General features: G+C 47.4%; 1 protein-coding gene across 4 annotated transcripts in view; it reads right to left on the bottom strand.

The window, feature by feature from the left end:
* Window positions 1-16501, bottom strand: part of pdm3 (POU-domain protein pdm3) — a 78008-nt gene that overhangs the window by 58069 nt on the left and 3438 nt on the right. For all 4 annotated transcript variants that reach the window (XM_077657309.1, XM_077657310.1, XM_077657311.1 and 1 more), the window contains exons 2-4: window positions 13292-13395; window positions 11789-11898; window positions 2983-3108 (exon numbers count right to left, since the gene is read on the bottom strand). In XM_077657309.1, the coding sequence (XP_077513435.1) occupies window positions 2983-3108; window positions 11789-11898; window positions 13292-13379 (324 nt within the window). In that variant the 5' untranslated portion in view covers window positions 13380-13395. The remainder of the gene's footprint in view (window positions 1-2982; window positions 3109-11788; window positions 11899-13291; window positions 13396-16501) is intronic.

Here is a 16501-nt window from a genome sequence, read left to right as displayed (position 1 = left end):
TGCCAACCACGTGGCACATCAGCCACCAGACCAGAAGTGTAACCAACCGGAAGTGACAGAGCTCGGTTTACAAAGGCGCGCAAGGCAAGGCGCCGCTGGAAAAATGCAACGTGACAGCTTCCAAGCAGTTAACATGACGGCTTCCGAGCAGCAACCTGAGTTGCGACGTAAGCACGACCATCTCTTCAATGCTCCCTGTAACGCCTGAAGCCAAAGCGCTGGGTGTGGAATGCCGCCCGAAAATCAGCGTTCATGATGGCAAAGCCCACTTAGCCCTCAAGTATCAGTTTAGTGGGATTGCAAGCCCCGTGAGGGGCCTCCAACCACCCAAACACTGTCATGAACTGCGAAGATGTGAAAAGGAAACCAAGCCGTTAGGTGCCCCAGCACATCCATTTTGAAACAGCGCAACAAAGACGGGACGTGGAAACTGAGGTGTAAAGACAAACATGCGCTGACTAACAACTGGGTTTATTGAAAAAAACACACAAAATATATACAGAGTTAGGAAAGATTAACCGCCACCATAGTCAACTCATGCCACATGTGACGCCAGATATCCAATCTCCCCTTCGGAAAGGGCGACCGATGGGCAACTAATGCACGTTGCGCCTTTCTCACGTATAAGAAAAGCTTCAAAAACTTCTCGCGTCATCTTATCACAATGGCGAAACACGATATTGGTGTTCTTATAGTCGGGGGTACATTTGCATTTCTTGCAACGGAATGCACCTTTAGTGAGAGGGTCTCCTTCTGTTTTTCTTTTTTCGTACTCTTTTTCGTGTTTGCATTTGCACCTTCTGCAGTGGACCGCCACGTGTGACAGGGGGTCTTTTTTTCTGGTGTTCTCATGTTCCATGAGTCGCTTGTTGATGCATCTTCCTGTTTGGCCAATATATGTGGCGCCACACGAGAAGGGAATTTGGTATACTACCCCTACCTCGCAAGGTACATAAGGGGAAACATGGCGCACCTGACAAGCCCTTTTGTTTCCCTCCTGCCTCTGCCTTACCTGTCTACACATTCTGCCTAATTTCTTCGGGGCAGAAAATACGACGTCAACGCCATATCTGCCTGCCACTTTTTTGAGCCCATGGGACATGCTGTGCGCATATGGAACCACTGCCGGCCTTTTATTTTTATTTTTTTTTTCATTTCTTGCACTCGGCCGAGCCCCATACTTCACGTGCCTAAGCAATTTCTCCGCTGCCCTGGAAATGAGGTGAGCCGGATAGCCATTCGCGCATAATCTGTTTGATTGGGCTGCAATGCTCTCCCCAATCATTTCATGGCAGGACTTCTTGAGTGAAGATTGGAGGCACGACAAGATAATGCCTTCTTTTATAAGCTTGGAATGACCTGACCTGAAGTTTAACAAGGGCTTAGCCGATCTTAAGGGCTTAGCATAATCAAACAGATTATGCGCGAATGGCTATCCGGCTCACTGCCCTTTAATAATCCCCCACAATCTGGGTCACTTCCATGTGTGCTTATCTTACTGTAGTGAACTAAAAAGACAGGACTACTGTTAGTCAGGTTCACAGGAAGCTGTGAACTGCATTGTGGCCAGATAAAATTGCAAGATACTGCCATTTGGGAATGTCATGTTGTTTCACTGCCACTTTAGATGCATTAGAAATTCGTAACTTCTGAACGTTTAAGAGGTTCGAATAGTGAAAGTGTGGCGCAAATGAATCGAATAGCAAATACTATTCGTAAACTATTTGAAGTTTCGAATATCCGCACACCCCTAGTTCTTGCTGAAACAAAAATAGGGTGTCACCTGCCAGAGGCGCAGAAGACCACTCACATCAAAAGCCAAACTCAGCAATGAAGCAGTCGAAAATTTCAAAGCACATACGGCTACATGAGCAGGAGATGGGATGATTTGAAATTAGCTCTTAGAATGTGCTTGTAATTTTATCCCTCCTAATGCTCACAAATGATGCCAATTTACAGACCTTGATTATACGTTAATCGGATATTCCTTTATAAATTACCAGTTTTTCACATTTTTGCCATGTACAAGCCGGTAATGATGAAATGCTTGAAACTCAACACTTCTCACATTTTCATTCCTTGGTCATTATAGGTTCAGCAGAACACACATCAAACGACAAGAACACGGAAAGAAAAAGTAACAAAACAACTATTACCTCAAGACCAAATGCTTCAAAAAGTGAGTACCAACTTGATCCAGCAGCTGACAAGAGTTAACAGGTCGGACACAGCTGGTGACGTGCTCAAGAGGGCACCCCCTGATCTGCCTGCCAACGGAGGCCTTTACCGTTGCTGTAGTATTTCAGTTTATTTGGCAAACCTCATGCAACAACAGCTAGCTGCGTGGAACAAAAACGACTGCTTTGGTCTGTCCTCAGCAACATAATGCAGACAAAGAAACAAAAACAAAGTACAACGTATCGGGTAGTATATAATTGGTAGTACATCTTGATACAGCTGCCCGCGAACCACTTCGTTCTGCAGTGGTCACCACATACAGCAACCTCAGAGAGGCAGAGCTGCCTACAGCTTCTGTATGATCCCTTCTACCTTCCTTCCTTTTTTTTTTACTAAATGCAGCCTCTTCAAAGAGGGCGAGGGAATAATCAAACTTCCAACATGCTTGGGTTCAGAACTTAATTTAATTTTTTTTTACTTTCAGATCTACCTGGCTACCAAAACAAAGAACGGTGCTTACAGTTACAGAGCACTTGAATTTCCACTGGCTGCGTCCCTTCTCTGTACAGACCTTTGTTAAATGCACACCCCTCCAATGGAGATGAGAGAAATTCGAGAGAGTGGCAAGTTCGGAGAGGTGGCGCGAATGCTCACTAGAAACACACCGAACAGAACAAGGAAGTCCTGGGCACAAGCATGGACATTGCTAGCATTAGCGCCATCATCACTTGTTCTCATGTCTTTCACACCCCATTACAAGAGCGGGCGACGAAATGCCAATTCCACGGGAGAGGGGCGGCTCACCGCGTGGGTGCCACGTGATGCCACCATGACTCCGACGGGCGCCGCCTGGTGTCCCTGAATGAAGGCGCCCTGTGAGGGGTTCCCCAGCAGCTGCTGTCCAGGCAGCAGAAGCTGCTGCTGCGGCGGCTGCACGAAGGTGCGGACAGAGTCAACATGTGAACCCAGCTATACAGCGCGACCTTAATTGGCCTAGTTCCCTCACCACGCGCATGCCCATTCCACAGCAAAAACATAGACAACTATATGCAGAATAACCACACTTGATATGTTCCCAAATCTGTACATTTTCCAGCACCATACACTCAAAATGGGCTGTAGAAATGTCCCACAGAGTTACTCTTTTTCCTCCGGTTAATACCGTATTTACACGACTGTAAGTCGACCCTTTTTTTTTTTTAAATTTAAAATTCCGAAGTGGGGGGGGGGGGGGGGGGGGGGGTCGACTTACAATTGAAACGAAACCTTGAACTGCTAATAAAAGCAAGAAAAACAATCAGGGACGCTACTGCGATGTTAGAAGTTTTTGTTTGCTCTACGGCTCCAAGCGTAGCATTCAGGTAATCTGCGGGGTTTTCGGCCAGGATTTTTCATTTTTTATTTTTACTGCGCACACCGTTACCCACCGCAATGGTTCAGTGCTACTGAACAGGATACCCGGGTTAGAACCCGACCGCGGCGGCAGCGTTTCGATGGAAGCGAAACGCAAAGGCGCCCGTGTGCTGTGCGATGTCAGTACAGCAGGTTAAAGACCCCCAGGTGGTCGAAATTATTTGGGAGCCCTTCACTACGGCACCTCGTTCTTCCTTTCTTCTTTCACTCCCTCCTTTATCTCTTCCCTTACAACTGGGTTTCCGCTGATATTTGAGACAAATACTGCGCCACTTCCTTTCCCCCAAAACCAATTTCATTTCATTTCACTCGCGGGAAGGGCCGCTGTCCCGCTGTTCCAATCGCGGAGTCTGCGCCAGCGCCCGGGAGTGCCGCTAGCTGATGGAAGAGCCGCTATTTCAGTTGGTTGCGCAATACCTAATAGCGGCGCTTCTGGGGAATGCCTATGTTTGCTGGAAGAGCCGACGCCCCGACACCGATCACTCTTTGTTTGGTGGTGCTTGGAGTTGGTGCTTTTGACTCGACTGCCGGCCGCGTGCTTCGCCATGAGCTCTCCAGGTTCGAAACGCATTCGGCGCTCATTCACTGCAGCGTTCAAGAGGGAGGCCATCATTTACGCTGAAGAAACCAACAACTGCGCGGCGGGCCGCAAGTTCGACGTTTCTGAATGGTTGGTGCGGGAGTGGCGGAAGCAGCGAGACAAAATTTTCGATTGCGACTCCAAGCGAAGAGGTTTCCGCGGGCCGAAGTCGGGATGCTTTCTGGAGCTGGAGGTCAAGCTTGCAGCGTATGTCACCGAAATACGTGATCGGTTCCTTCCAGTGACATGCGAAATGATCACGCAACAAGCCCGGGTCTTTGCTGCGGAAGCTGGAATACTCCGAACAGACTTCAAAGCCAGCAGGGCTTGGGCTTCGAAATTTATGAAGAGGGCTGGCTTCTCTCTTCGTCGACGTACTAGTGTATGCCAGAAGCTGCCTGCTGCTTACGAGGAGAAAGTTCTCGCCTTCCATAGGCACTTCCTCAAGCTCCGCGACTCGCGGCGACACCTGCTCGGCCAAATCGGCAATGCGGACCAGACTCCCGTCTACTTCGTCATGACGAGCAACACAACGGTGAGCGTGAGGGGAGCTCGCGAGGTTAAGCTTCTCACGACAGGAAACGAGAAACTTCGGTTCACCGTTATGCTATCATGCTTGGCAGATGGCACAAAGCTCCGACCGTACATCGTCTTCAAAAGAAAAACTATGCCAAAGGAAATTGTTCCCGAAAGGTGTGATTGTGAGAGTGAACGAAAAAGGCTTTATGACGGACGACTTAGTTATTGATTGGTACCATCGGGTGTGGCTTTTGAGGCCAGGGGCATCCCTCAAAAATCGCAATCCGAACCTCCTCGTGCTGGACTCATTTCGCGGCCACCTTACCGCGAAAGTGAAGGCAGAGCTCCGAAAAGAAGATACCGGTACAGATATGGTGGTGATTCCCGGCGGTCTGACGGGGCAGCTGCAGCCGCTAGACGTTGGCATTAACAAGCCATCCAAGGACTTGCTCCGGCGTGAGTACAACGAGTGGCTGGCTGCAGAAGGGCGGGAACTTACTCCAACAGGGCGCGTGAAGAGAGCCTCCCTGGCGGCTGTGTGCGGGTGGGTGATTTCCGCTTGGGCGGCCGTTCCTCGCGATGTCGTGGTGCGGTCATTTAGGAAGTGCGGGCTTTCCATGGAGGACGATGTGCTGTGGGATCGCAGCGGCGACGACGACGACGACGACGACAGCAGTACCACGGAAGATGACTCAAGTGAGGATGAATAGCCCATCTATGCAATAAACTTTCGTTTTTGAAGCGCTCCACCGGTGTTTTTTTTTCGAACATGCAATCTGGGGGGGTCGACTTACAATCGTGCAAATACGGTATGTTCCCAGATAACAGAGATCCCGGCTGCTGCATTCAAAACTTTCACAATTTCTGGTAGTATATTACGTTTAGCAGCCAAATGCCCATGTGCAAGTATATGAAAGGCGAACATGGAGACTTTGGACATGAAGAGCTGGAATGAAATGGCAGTCACTCGGTGTGGTGGCTCAATGCCGCTTAAAAAACAAACGGTGCGCTAACATACATCTGCACTGTTCCCGCAGAGACATAACATAAAAAGGAGAAACACAGTGGCTTCTTTGCACCGCCTAAGGGCAAGGCGGTAAAGCATCTGATAACCGCAACAATGCAATTATATACAAGCAGTCTGGGTCTGGAGAATGTAGCATGAAGGGCAAGAACAATGCGAGAGTCAGCAGTCACACTGACTTCCCCGCAGTGCATTAGTGCAAGAGGGCAAAGCATCCACAAACAGTGCAGAAGAAATACCATCTACCTTTGCCATTTCCATCAACAAACCGGATGTGCTGCGAAGTTTCTTCCGAGCTTAGGGCAATGCAAATGTGGCCTAAATTCTGGCAGCACTAGAAAATGAGCTCTTAAGAGCATTTGCCAAAACATGCTAAGTGACATATTTGTGAAGTGAAATTGTCAATAAATACCTTTGTATCTCATTCAACAGTAACAGTTTTCACAAGAAGGCAGTTTGGATCAGGGGAATTTTTTAAAAAATGCGTCGAGGTTCTGTACATGCACGAAGTCACCAGTTTGGGGGCACAGCCACTCTAACCTGGTCTCCACCCTCCGGCAAAGGCCAACTTGGCCAATTGAATTCAAACCATAGGACCGTACACTTGCCCTTGGCCATCACCCATGGAATCTGCCAAATCACTCGCAGGCTACTGCAGCTATCTGTGTTCGTCCACAAGGAGCTGAGTGGGATTGGCAGCCACGTTTGGTTTCTTCATTGCGCTAATCACTGCACAAACCAGCTAGCACTATCCCTCGTTACACCCTGAGAGCAAGCAGCCGAAACATTTTTTTTGTATATTTGTTGTTTCTTTTGATAATGACTGCAAAGGGACTGAGGCAAACATGCCACACAGGGAAACTTAATGCAATTAAATGCTTACGTAATACCTTAAAGGGCCCATGAAACAGTTCTGGAAGTGGCTATAAAATGCATGCATTTGTGCAGTAAGGCTACTGAGGATTCATGCCAGGTACGAGTCCTTGAAAGCAAGCCGATTATTCACCGATTTTTAAAAATTTCTATTCCGTGCCTGGTGGTGACACATGCAGCTGGTTTCTCGCGTGAATTCTGCCCTTGAAGATCGCAAGGCATACATGACATTAGCAGTAAGGGGCTGTCATTGGGTCACCAAAACTGCAACAATGTTGGTACTAGACGAAGCAATGAAGAAGGCGGGACGCATGACCTGCAGGAGACCGCGGTGTCTCCCTTCCATTATCTCCTCTACCGTCTAACCTTGGCACGGATGCGAGCAACAACAACAAAAAAATTTCCTGGGAAAGGAGTGCTGCCTCAGTCAGTAATCTTTTATGCTTTAACTCACTCCAACGCTAAAGACAGCCTGCCTCAAGAGCCAGTACACAATGAGCAATATTCAAGTTTTTCTCATGCTTCACACGACCCATATGAGACCTTTGATGTCATAGCCGTCACACGGGCTTTTTAAATCAAGACAAAGCACGTGAGAGAAGAAATTCAATTAAAAATTACATAGCAGCAGTCACAGGCGAATATCCATGTATAGTAATATCTTACGCATCACTGCAAAGAACAAAGTATGCAACCGAAATATGGTGTCTATACTAATCTAGTCTAGCCGGCAGATGCTGCTGCCAGCCATTTTGGAAGCACAGCACTTCTGCTGGCCAGGCAAAAATGGCAGCTTCAATATGGAAAAAAGAAACAAACAAAAGATTGGAGGCCTGAGAACTGAACTTAAGATTTGAGAATGTCGAACATACATACACAACACACATGCGCCGCCGAACATAACTTGAATTACCTGCACTCAATACAAGTGCAGCTAGAGGCAGCATGCAAAAATTACGGCAGGCTGCCCAAAGCCAATCATTAGTGTGAATGCTGGCTGTAGATGAGGCAAAAGTTCTTGCATACCAGGCAACTCGCACATCGAAAAAAAGCAGGTAAGTTGTACTTTATTTTTTTCTTCTAAATGGCATGAACAGGAAAAGTGGCCTTAAAGGGGCCATGACAGCATATTTTCACGCATACCCTGCTTATCGCCTTTAGTTCTCAACAGGTTAACATACAATTACTTGAATTTTCAGTTCATTCTGTGCAGTAAATATTTTAAGGAGGAATTTTTTTTCCGTTTCTTCTGCGAACTGCTTGCTGGTCTGGCAACCTCTGATCGCTGACTTCATGAGGGCAGACACGCCCCGCGTCGTCTGCTGCGAGCTGGTGAGGTGCTTGCATGCACACCGTAGACAGCGGTCGCTCGAAAAGCTTTTTCCTTTAGCTTAGCGAAACAAAATGCATTTTCCGTGTTCTCTTTTGGGAAGCCTTCAAGTACGCGAGCTGAGTGATCCTTGGGAAAGCGGACTTGCTTGTGGCACCTGTTTTCCGATTGTTGAGAAAACAGAAATAGATGGACCCCTGCTTTATTATTTACACTAGAAGGATGCTGTTCATATGTTATGAGTGTGGTCTCTTTTGAGCAGTCAAGTGCTCCCGTACGTGAAAAGCGGCACGTGCCGTGCATGCCTTTGCCGATGTGCGCCGTGAAAGCCGCGGCGTTTTGTAGCTAGCTACCAAGTTCTTGTCCGCTATTCATCGACTCGATAATTAAACTCAAATTATCAAAAGGTGGCACTACGGTAACCTCGAGACACGAAAGGAGCAGAGAAAAGTGCCGAGTGCGACGACTTCCCCGCTGCATGCACGTGTTTGTAAATCGAACATACATTTCCTTCGAGAACCCTTTTGCAGGAACCATGCCACTTGCAATACCCTACGCGACTCAGATGCTTTCACTGCCCGCACCAACGAACAGTCGCCGCCGTCTAAATCAGTGCTTCAAAATAATAGCACAGCATTTAGAATTTTGCTGTGCATGCGCATTGTGCCCCAGGAGTGCGACGATCACGACAACTGCAGCTCCGCGGTGAGGTTGTTTACATGGCTGTGCGCAAACAGTACTGCTCGTTTGCGTGGCACAAAATGCAAAGTGGGCTCTCTTTATCTTAAGCATTATGTACTCTTGCTCACAAAATGCACTTTTACTCATTTACACACCATGATAACACTGCAACAAGCACCGATGATGCTATATCGCCTGCTTGGGAAACGCTTCGCGTAAGATAGCGGCGCTTCCCGCTAATTGTATCTGCTTTCTCTTATGTCACCAAAATTTAATTTTAGATCACTTTAGCTAAAAATTTGTTAGGACATTACTTGAATTAGTGAAAACAACCACATTTGTTGTCCACAGTCGACGCCGACGACTGCTGCCAGCTGCCTTCTGCACATGCTATGCCGACTGGGCCACATATTGGCACTTCCCCTTTATTGTACTCGCGTCCTGCGATGTAGGCAGTCGTCGCTTTGAGGGCACTATAGCCAAAACTACGCTCCACAGCTATTTTCAGGCGCTAAAACTTGAGAATTCGCTCTCCGCAATCACCGAAATCGCACACACGAATCCTGTGTATGTCGCTAGGCCTCGTCACGAAAGGGGCCGGCGGTCCACCGACGACCGAAATTCAGAAATATGGCAAAAGTTCCTCACTGAATAGTAAGAAAGTGTGAAGATATGATATGTAGCCGCTCGTTTCGCTTTTTTCAATACGGATAAGGTACACAAGCGGCGTTTTTCCGGCCGACGCCTCACCGGGCGTGAAGCTTTCGCTCGGCCGCACAAGCCCAGGCGACGGCGGCGAGCGACGAGCGGCACTGTCGTGCGGCATTTGCTGTTCGTGTCGCTTGCCTTGCCGATCGGTTCTATGCGGAGGCACTGATTGAAAGCACATCTTCGCTGGTACATACACATCGCATATGTTGCCGTGGCTAGCATGACACCCAATAAGTTTCGACATTCTTAAGTTTATAGAATGTCATACCAACTAGTCCCCTATCATACTCTTATGGTTCCAACTAAGCTGACTCTTAACACTACTATAATACGCGGTCATTAATCGTGCTGGCGTCGTCGTCGGTCTAGCGTGACAGACCAGTGCATCAGTGACGCCATTTGCATACCTACCAGCCCACCGTTCTCGATCGCCATCGCATCGGCCTGTAGCGTGACCGGACCCTACATATACCGAAGAAAAACTGCGTTACTGTTATTATCGCTTTTGCAGCACCAGTCACTCATATACGAGGGACTGCTACTTCGATAGCCCGCGAAAGTACAGGGGGGAATGAGACCTCGCTGCGCATATTGCAGCAACGAGAGCAGACGACGTATCTCCGTGCATGCCCTACTGACGTCATGAGAGCGTTCAATATGGCGGTCGCTGCTGTTGGGAGGAGTCTACCGGTCTCAATTTCGATAACATTTTTTGGAATATAGAGCGCGTCCAGGGCAGCCAAATTTCGGAAATTGAATCATAAGCTCTTGTATTAGTTACTGAAGCACAAAACTGCAAAATGAAGAACGACCATGGCATGGCCCCTTTAAAACTCGACTTGCAGAACAGTGAAAACGGCTTGCTTGTACTCTGTACATGCAGTGACAAACAGCCACAAAACGGTTTCTGTTCAGCCTGCAACAGGCAGCCACACCTCTCTTCCGACTCCCAAGGCACATGTGTGAAGCGACTGTGTTCACTCTAATAAATCTATTAACCTTGATACATATGAAAGGAACAATGAAGGTAATGCCAATTTTTGCTTTTAATAAAAATCAATGCCATGGCTCTTTCTGGCTATGTTTACGTTTTTCAGGCAGCACAAGATGAACTTATTGGTTCGAACCCGACCGTGGCGGCTGCGTTTTTATGGAGGAGAAACGCTAAGGCGCCCGTGTACTGTGCGATGTCAGTGCACGTTAAACATCCCCAGGTGGTCGAAATTATTCCGGAGCCCTCCACAACGGCACCTCTTTCTTCTTTCGCACCCTCCTTTATCCCTTCCCTTATGACTCCATTCAGGTGTCCAATGATATATGAGACAGATACTGCGCCATTTGCTTTCCCCAAAAAACCAATTATTATTATTTATTTCTGAAAAAACTGCTTTTTAAAAAGTTTTCACGTCACTAGATTCAAACTTATGACATCTACACCGAAAAGGACTCAGCGTTTTGAGGTGAACAGTGGTGTAGCCTAGCCTCTCAGATCCATGCCCAAAAAACTGTGATACCACAGTTCACTCGTGAAACCGGTTAGTGATGGCAACTCCAGTATTACTTCTTTTTTTTTGGCCTTTTCCAGCCCATAAAAGCTTTCATGTTTTCCACGACAGCAATGTGTTTGTCATTAGGATGTGGTAATCTGTCAGTACAGGTCTACTTCAATTTGTACTCACTGTCCCCTGTGGAAAAATGGGGGGACAAAGCCTTTCACCCCGCCCGCACTCCCACTCCGCGGATGCAGCGTTCCCGCTAGCTAACCGCGGAGGGGTTCGTGCTCGAGGGACAAAGGGAAGGGACGACACAGCGTTAACACTCATATGCTATTTATTACACTTGCAATTAATACACAGAGCGGGCCAGCTAGCTACAAAACATCAACGAGGCATTCCTCGGAAATAGAAGGCTACGTAAGAAGGACTTCCGACTTAACGGCTGGGGCAGGGGCGCGACTTCGGAGGTATCGGTGGCGAACGTTTGTATGCGCCGATAATGGCGGCCGGGTTCTCCCGTGCGCGCCGCATTCTTGAGGCAAAGCCATTCCCTAGCATTTGCCGGGGAAGGCGACCAGAGCGCGCGTTTGCTGCACTCGCTTTGCTGCCTGGAACCAGAAGTCCAGCGGCAAGGTACAACGGATCCCCGTGCACCTGCCGCGGAAGGTGACGGGAGCGTGCGGCTCCAACCGCTCACGACGCTGGCCGGATCCCGAAGAGCCTCTCTCCGGTTCCGCAGAATTCTGCGTAACCTACGAAGTGGCGCTCCCGTCGCCGTTCCCTTTCCCCCATGAGGGAGACTTCCCTCCTTGCCCAGCCGGGGGCTGTCCGTCCCGACGGCCGACGATGAAGATGGGCCGCATCGAAACGGAGGGGGGAAACAGGTTCTCCACACCCCTTAACTGCGTGCACTGTGACGTTTTCCACAGCTAACCAGCACAAAGAGTACACATTCTTCCAAAGCCAAGCATGGCTGCACTGACCATGGATCCAGCAGGTGATGGAATGCCAGCAACGCTGAAGAGCGAGGGCTGCCCAGCTGGGCCTACCAGGGTGGCACCCATGGAAGTCTTGAGCAGCTGCACTCCATTGGCTGGCAGGGAAGAAGACGATGGCATGTTTACAACACGCCACAAAGCTCACCCTACTACCAGCACTACCCACAATCACAAGAACACCGATTTCAGGCCCAACAGCATGGCGTTAAAGTTGATTACTGAAATGTCAGTTTTCTGGACCTGACCAGGACAGTGAATGGGCTCCAGACAGTGAAGCTGGAAATATATTTTTAATCTATGCACTGACAAACATTCAATGCACTCGGCAGACAACAGCAGCAACTCTCCTGTGTCTCCTATGCAAGCAATTCCGCCCCATAAGGTTCAGCTTTTCAGCTTACCCTGTCAGCTCTGTGCATAAAACCGAACAGCGAGTCTTGCTAGTGTGCTTGTGATCCCTTTCATAACAAGTGCCAAGCATTGCCCAGAAGTCTGGGAAGGTTGGTGTGCTACTGGACCGTGCTACTACTATATGGCTTCTGTTCCCTCACGGGTCACATACTTGAAGGTGTTTTGTATCAACAGCCACTGCTGAAGCTTCCAGAGGACATTCGTGGGTAGCGGTAGAAAACATGGCCCCTCTTTTCAGCAGGAAGAACAGGTGGAGCAATCGCTGACACAATTACTGCAAGACTGACATCTAATGCATCTCAATGTTTCCACCACCCTGCGCTTGCCCTCTAGTCTACTTGTCAGTGCCTACCTCAACATGCACAGCAACACATGTCTTAGTAATGAAATAACTTGTCAATAAACATGCTTAACAAAGTGTACTGAGGGACCAGTTGGTCAGCCATACTATTTGATAGAACGTAGCGTTGACACAGCACACAGAAAAGGCAGGATGAGACGGGCGCTACACTTGCAACTGAATTAACTCTGAATAAGTCCCATTAGTGAGCAAAATAAAATGTATGCACAGCCCTTCAAAGACTGCAGAAAAACAAGAATGATAAGAAAACCTGAAGGCATAAAAAAATTTTGTTCTGTGTCGTGAAGAACAGATTTTTATTATCCTCATTGTTTTTCTGTGATCTTTGAAGGGCTGTGCATGCACATTTTTTGCTCACTGATGGGAGTTATTCAGAGTTCATTCAGTTGCAAGCGTAGCGTCCATCCCATCCTGGCCTTTTCTGTGTGATGTCTCCAATGCTAGGTTCTTCATTCAAACAATAAATCTACTTTGCAGAAAGATCAATAAAACCGAACATGAGATTATAAGGGAGTAATTACTCATTAGCATCCACCTGATTTACAACATTAGGCAACCCAGCAACGTCCAGAAAGAGAAGCCAAGGCATAAAGTGCTTAGTCTTCTATCCTCTGCATTTGTTTCATTATATTATATCACAAGGTACCAACTAGCTCGATAGCAAACAATGTTAGCTCGTGAGCAAGAGGTAGCAGTCAGTGCCGTATCGGCCTCACCTGGCTGTGGCTGAACGGCATCCGGGTGCCTCTTGGCTGCCTCATGGTGGCTCGCCAACGCCACCAGCTGGCGAGGCGCCGGCTGCATGCCGGCTGCACAAAGTCTGTGGGAAGCACAGCTATCACTATGACTGCCACACAAACTAAAACACACACACAATAACCACAGGGAATAGCTTCCTTTCAATGAAAAATCAATCGTACTACACTGGCCAAGTCTCACTGACACTACCGCTACAAGAGAAGAATGTGCGACACCAGCAGAAAAGCATCCTGACAGTTCTTTAAAGAAGTATAGACTGCAAATTTTTGCATGCATGTTTTCTTCTTTCAAAAGGTATGTTAGATATTAGTATACATGGACCATCTCATGGTATTCGCCTACGACTACTAAATAATTTATACTTGAATTTCTTCTTAATGCTGTTTTGGTTTCGTCAGCTGAACAATGTGTAGTTGGTGTTTAAGTAATGCGAGGCATGAAAAAAATGGCAATATAGGTGCTGATACGTCATTTATTGTTATTCGAGCTTTTGCAACAGGCTGGCTTAAGTGTTGTAGTAAATTAAAACTACCTATCAGCGATTATACTTCAGTTTCTCTCGTGTCTCACGAGACCTAAACACCAAGAACATGTCATAACCATCGTTTGGCCGACAAAACCGAAACCGAAGCAGCAACACGAAATTCAATTATAAATTATTTAATGGTTGTAGGCAAACGCCACATGGTGAACCATGTATGTCTAACGCATCATTTGAAAGAAGAAAACATGCAGCTAAAATTATGTGTATAGTCTTTTAACAGTTTATAAAGTGCAAGCTATATGCATGTCTCACATACATACAAACACTAAAATTGCATTCAGAATGACTCAAGAAATTGAATGACATCACTTTCAAGCGAGAAAGTTGGCGAGCTGGAAGGGGCTCGCCAACTTTTGGAAATTCAAATTTTGACAACAGATAACTATGCTTCTACAAAGAGCATTAAAAAAATTCCTGCTGAAGGATATTCGTGAAATGGTGTCCTTTGACACCCCAGGCATACTGCAACACATCGCACCAGGTCTTAGATGCTCTGAACTCCTCTCAGCTTTGTTAATTTTGGTCAGTTCAATACAACAATCTCTTGATTCTTCCTCACTGCAGATACCCACTACAGGTAAGCTCTCCTCAGACACTTTCATGGCAGAAGAGAGAGAGAGAGAAGCTTTTTAAATGATGGACTAGTCAGGTGGGCAGACTCCTTAGTTCAGGGCTACGGTGGTTTACACTGAAGTCTGGACCCGTCGGATGGTCTGACGTAGGTCCTCTAGACCATCCTCAGAGTGCTCATACAATGTCTGTAATCTTAGGTGCGATGGTTTTCTCACGCAACTCCATAAAATGTGGAATAGCACGGACTTATCATCGCACCAGGGACAGGTGGGGTGGTATCTAGAAGAATGGATGAGGCTGCACAAGTACAGGTTAGGAAAGGCGTTTGTCTTTATCTGCCTCGAGAATGTGGCTTCTTCTGAAAAGAGTTCAATATGGGGAGGGGGTATTTCCTTCCGTTCAATCTTAGAATTTTTAGCCGCACACCATAGTTTAGTGATAGAGGGGTGAGGTACAGGTAAAGATCCTCTAGGTTTGTTAGCTCGCGAACTAGACAGTAGACTGCCTCGTTGTCTTCAAGCCCTCCCTGGCCTGTGGTCCACGTAATGCTATTGGAGTATGGGAGTGGTGTAAAGTGGGTGAAGGGCCGGATTGTATAAGCAGGGCCACTGTCATTTTTGGAGCTCGTCCTGTAGTATAATATTGACAGGCTTGCTTGAAATCAATTATTATGTGGGCTGATCTATCTGTCAGATCACAATGCCTCATGGTGAGGGCGATGGCGGAGGCTTCTGGCGTGGGAGAATCCTCAGCCCGGAGTGATGCGCTCAGCAGTAGTTGGTAGTTGTGGTCGAGCGTGATTGCGACGAAGATGCTGGGTTCAGGGTATGCTGCCACATCTACATAGACTGCTTTGTGATCCGAATCGAAGTGCTGGTGTAGAGAAGAGACCCTAGCCGCCTTTCTGCTTTTGCGGATTTTTGGATGCATATGCTTGGAGAGCGGAGCCACAGTGATCCTTTCTCTTATGATTGCAGGAAGGGAAGTGTTTCATCACAGCTCTTGTAGATATCCTGGCGTACCGATACGTTCAAGAATGGCTCTTACAGTGGTGGTCTGTTGGAGTTGGGCCTTCTGCGATGCTAAGATTGCGCCTCTGATCTCATTGAAGGTGTTGTGGACTCTAAGTTTCATACCGTATTTGGTCGAGGTGCTGGGAAGAAGGCTGAGAGCTGTTTTGTATGCACTGCAAATGATAGTGTCGGCTTGTTTAAGTTCTCCTTTTGTGAGCTGATATGGAAGGCCGTATGCTATTCTGCAAATGACCAATGCCTGTACAAGACGGAGAGTGTCTTCCTCTCACATGCCTTTCCTGTGCCGTGTTATACAACGGATCATGCGTGTGATTTGGTGACTTGTTGCTCTGAGCATCTTCAAGGTATGTTCAGCACAGAGGTTGCTCTGAATCCATATCCTGAGAATTCGAGCAACAGAGGCCTCCTGAATTGCTTTGCATTATACATATAGGTCTACTGATCCAGGGTTTTTTTCATTTGGGCCATACGCCCTGTATCCAGAGCATACCGAAGGCCACTACTGGCGGCGAATGCTTTGATGATTGATGCCACTTCCTGTAGGGTTTCTTTCTTCTGTGCAAGAGATCCTTTAGTTAGCAGAACAGTGGGTCTAAAAGTTAGCATGAAGAAAACCAAAGTAATGTTGAACAGTCTCGCAAGGGAACAGCAGTTTACAATTGGTAACGAGGTGCTGGAAGCGGTAAGGGAATAAGTCTTCTTAGGCCAGGTAGTGACCACTGATCTGGATCATGAGAGGGAAATAACTAGATGAATAACAATGTAGTGGAGCTCATATGGCAGGTTCTCTCAGATCATGAATGGAAGTTTACCAATATCCCTCAAGAGGAAAGTATACAACAGCTGTATCTTACCAGTACTCACCTATGGAGTAGAAACATGGAGGCTAATGAAAAAAGTTCAGCTTAAGTTTAGGACAATGCAGCGAGCTATGGAAAGAAAAATGGTAGGTGTAACATTAAGAGACCGGAAGCGGGCAGTGGGTGAGGGAACAAACGCAGGTTAATGACATCCTA

The sequence above is a fragment of the Amblyomma americanum genome, chromosome 3, assembly GCF_052857255.1.
Source record: "Amblyomma americanum isolate KBUSLIRL-KWMA chromosome 3, ASM5285725v1, whole genome shotgun sequence".
Classification (NCBI taxonomy): domain Eukaryota; kingdom Metazoa; phylum Arthropoda; class Arachnida; order Ixodida; family Ixodidae; genus Amblyomma; species Amblyomma americanum.
The sequence above is the reverse complement of the archived record's forward strand: the minus strand, read 5'-3'. Positions and strand labels throughout refer to the sequence as shown.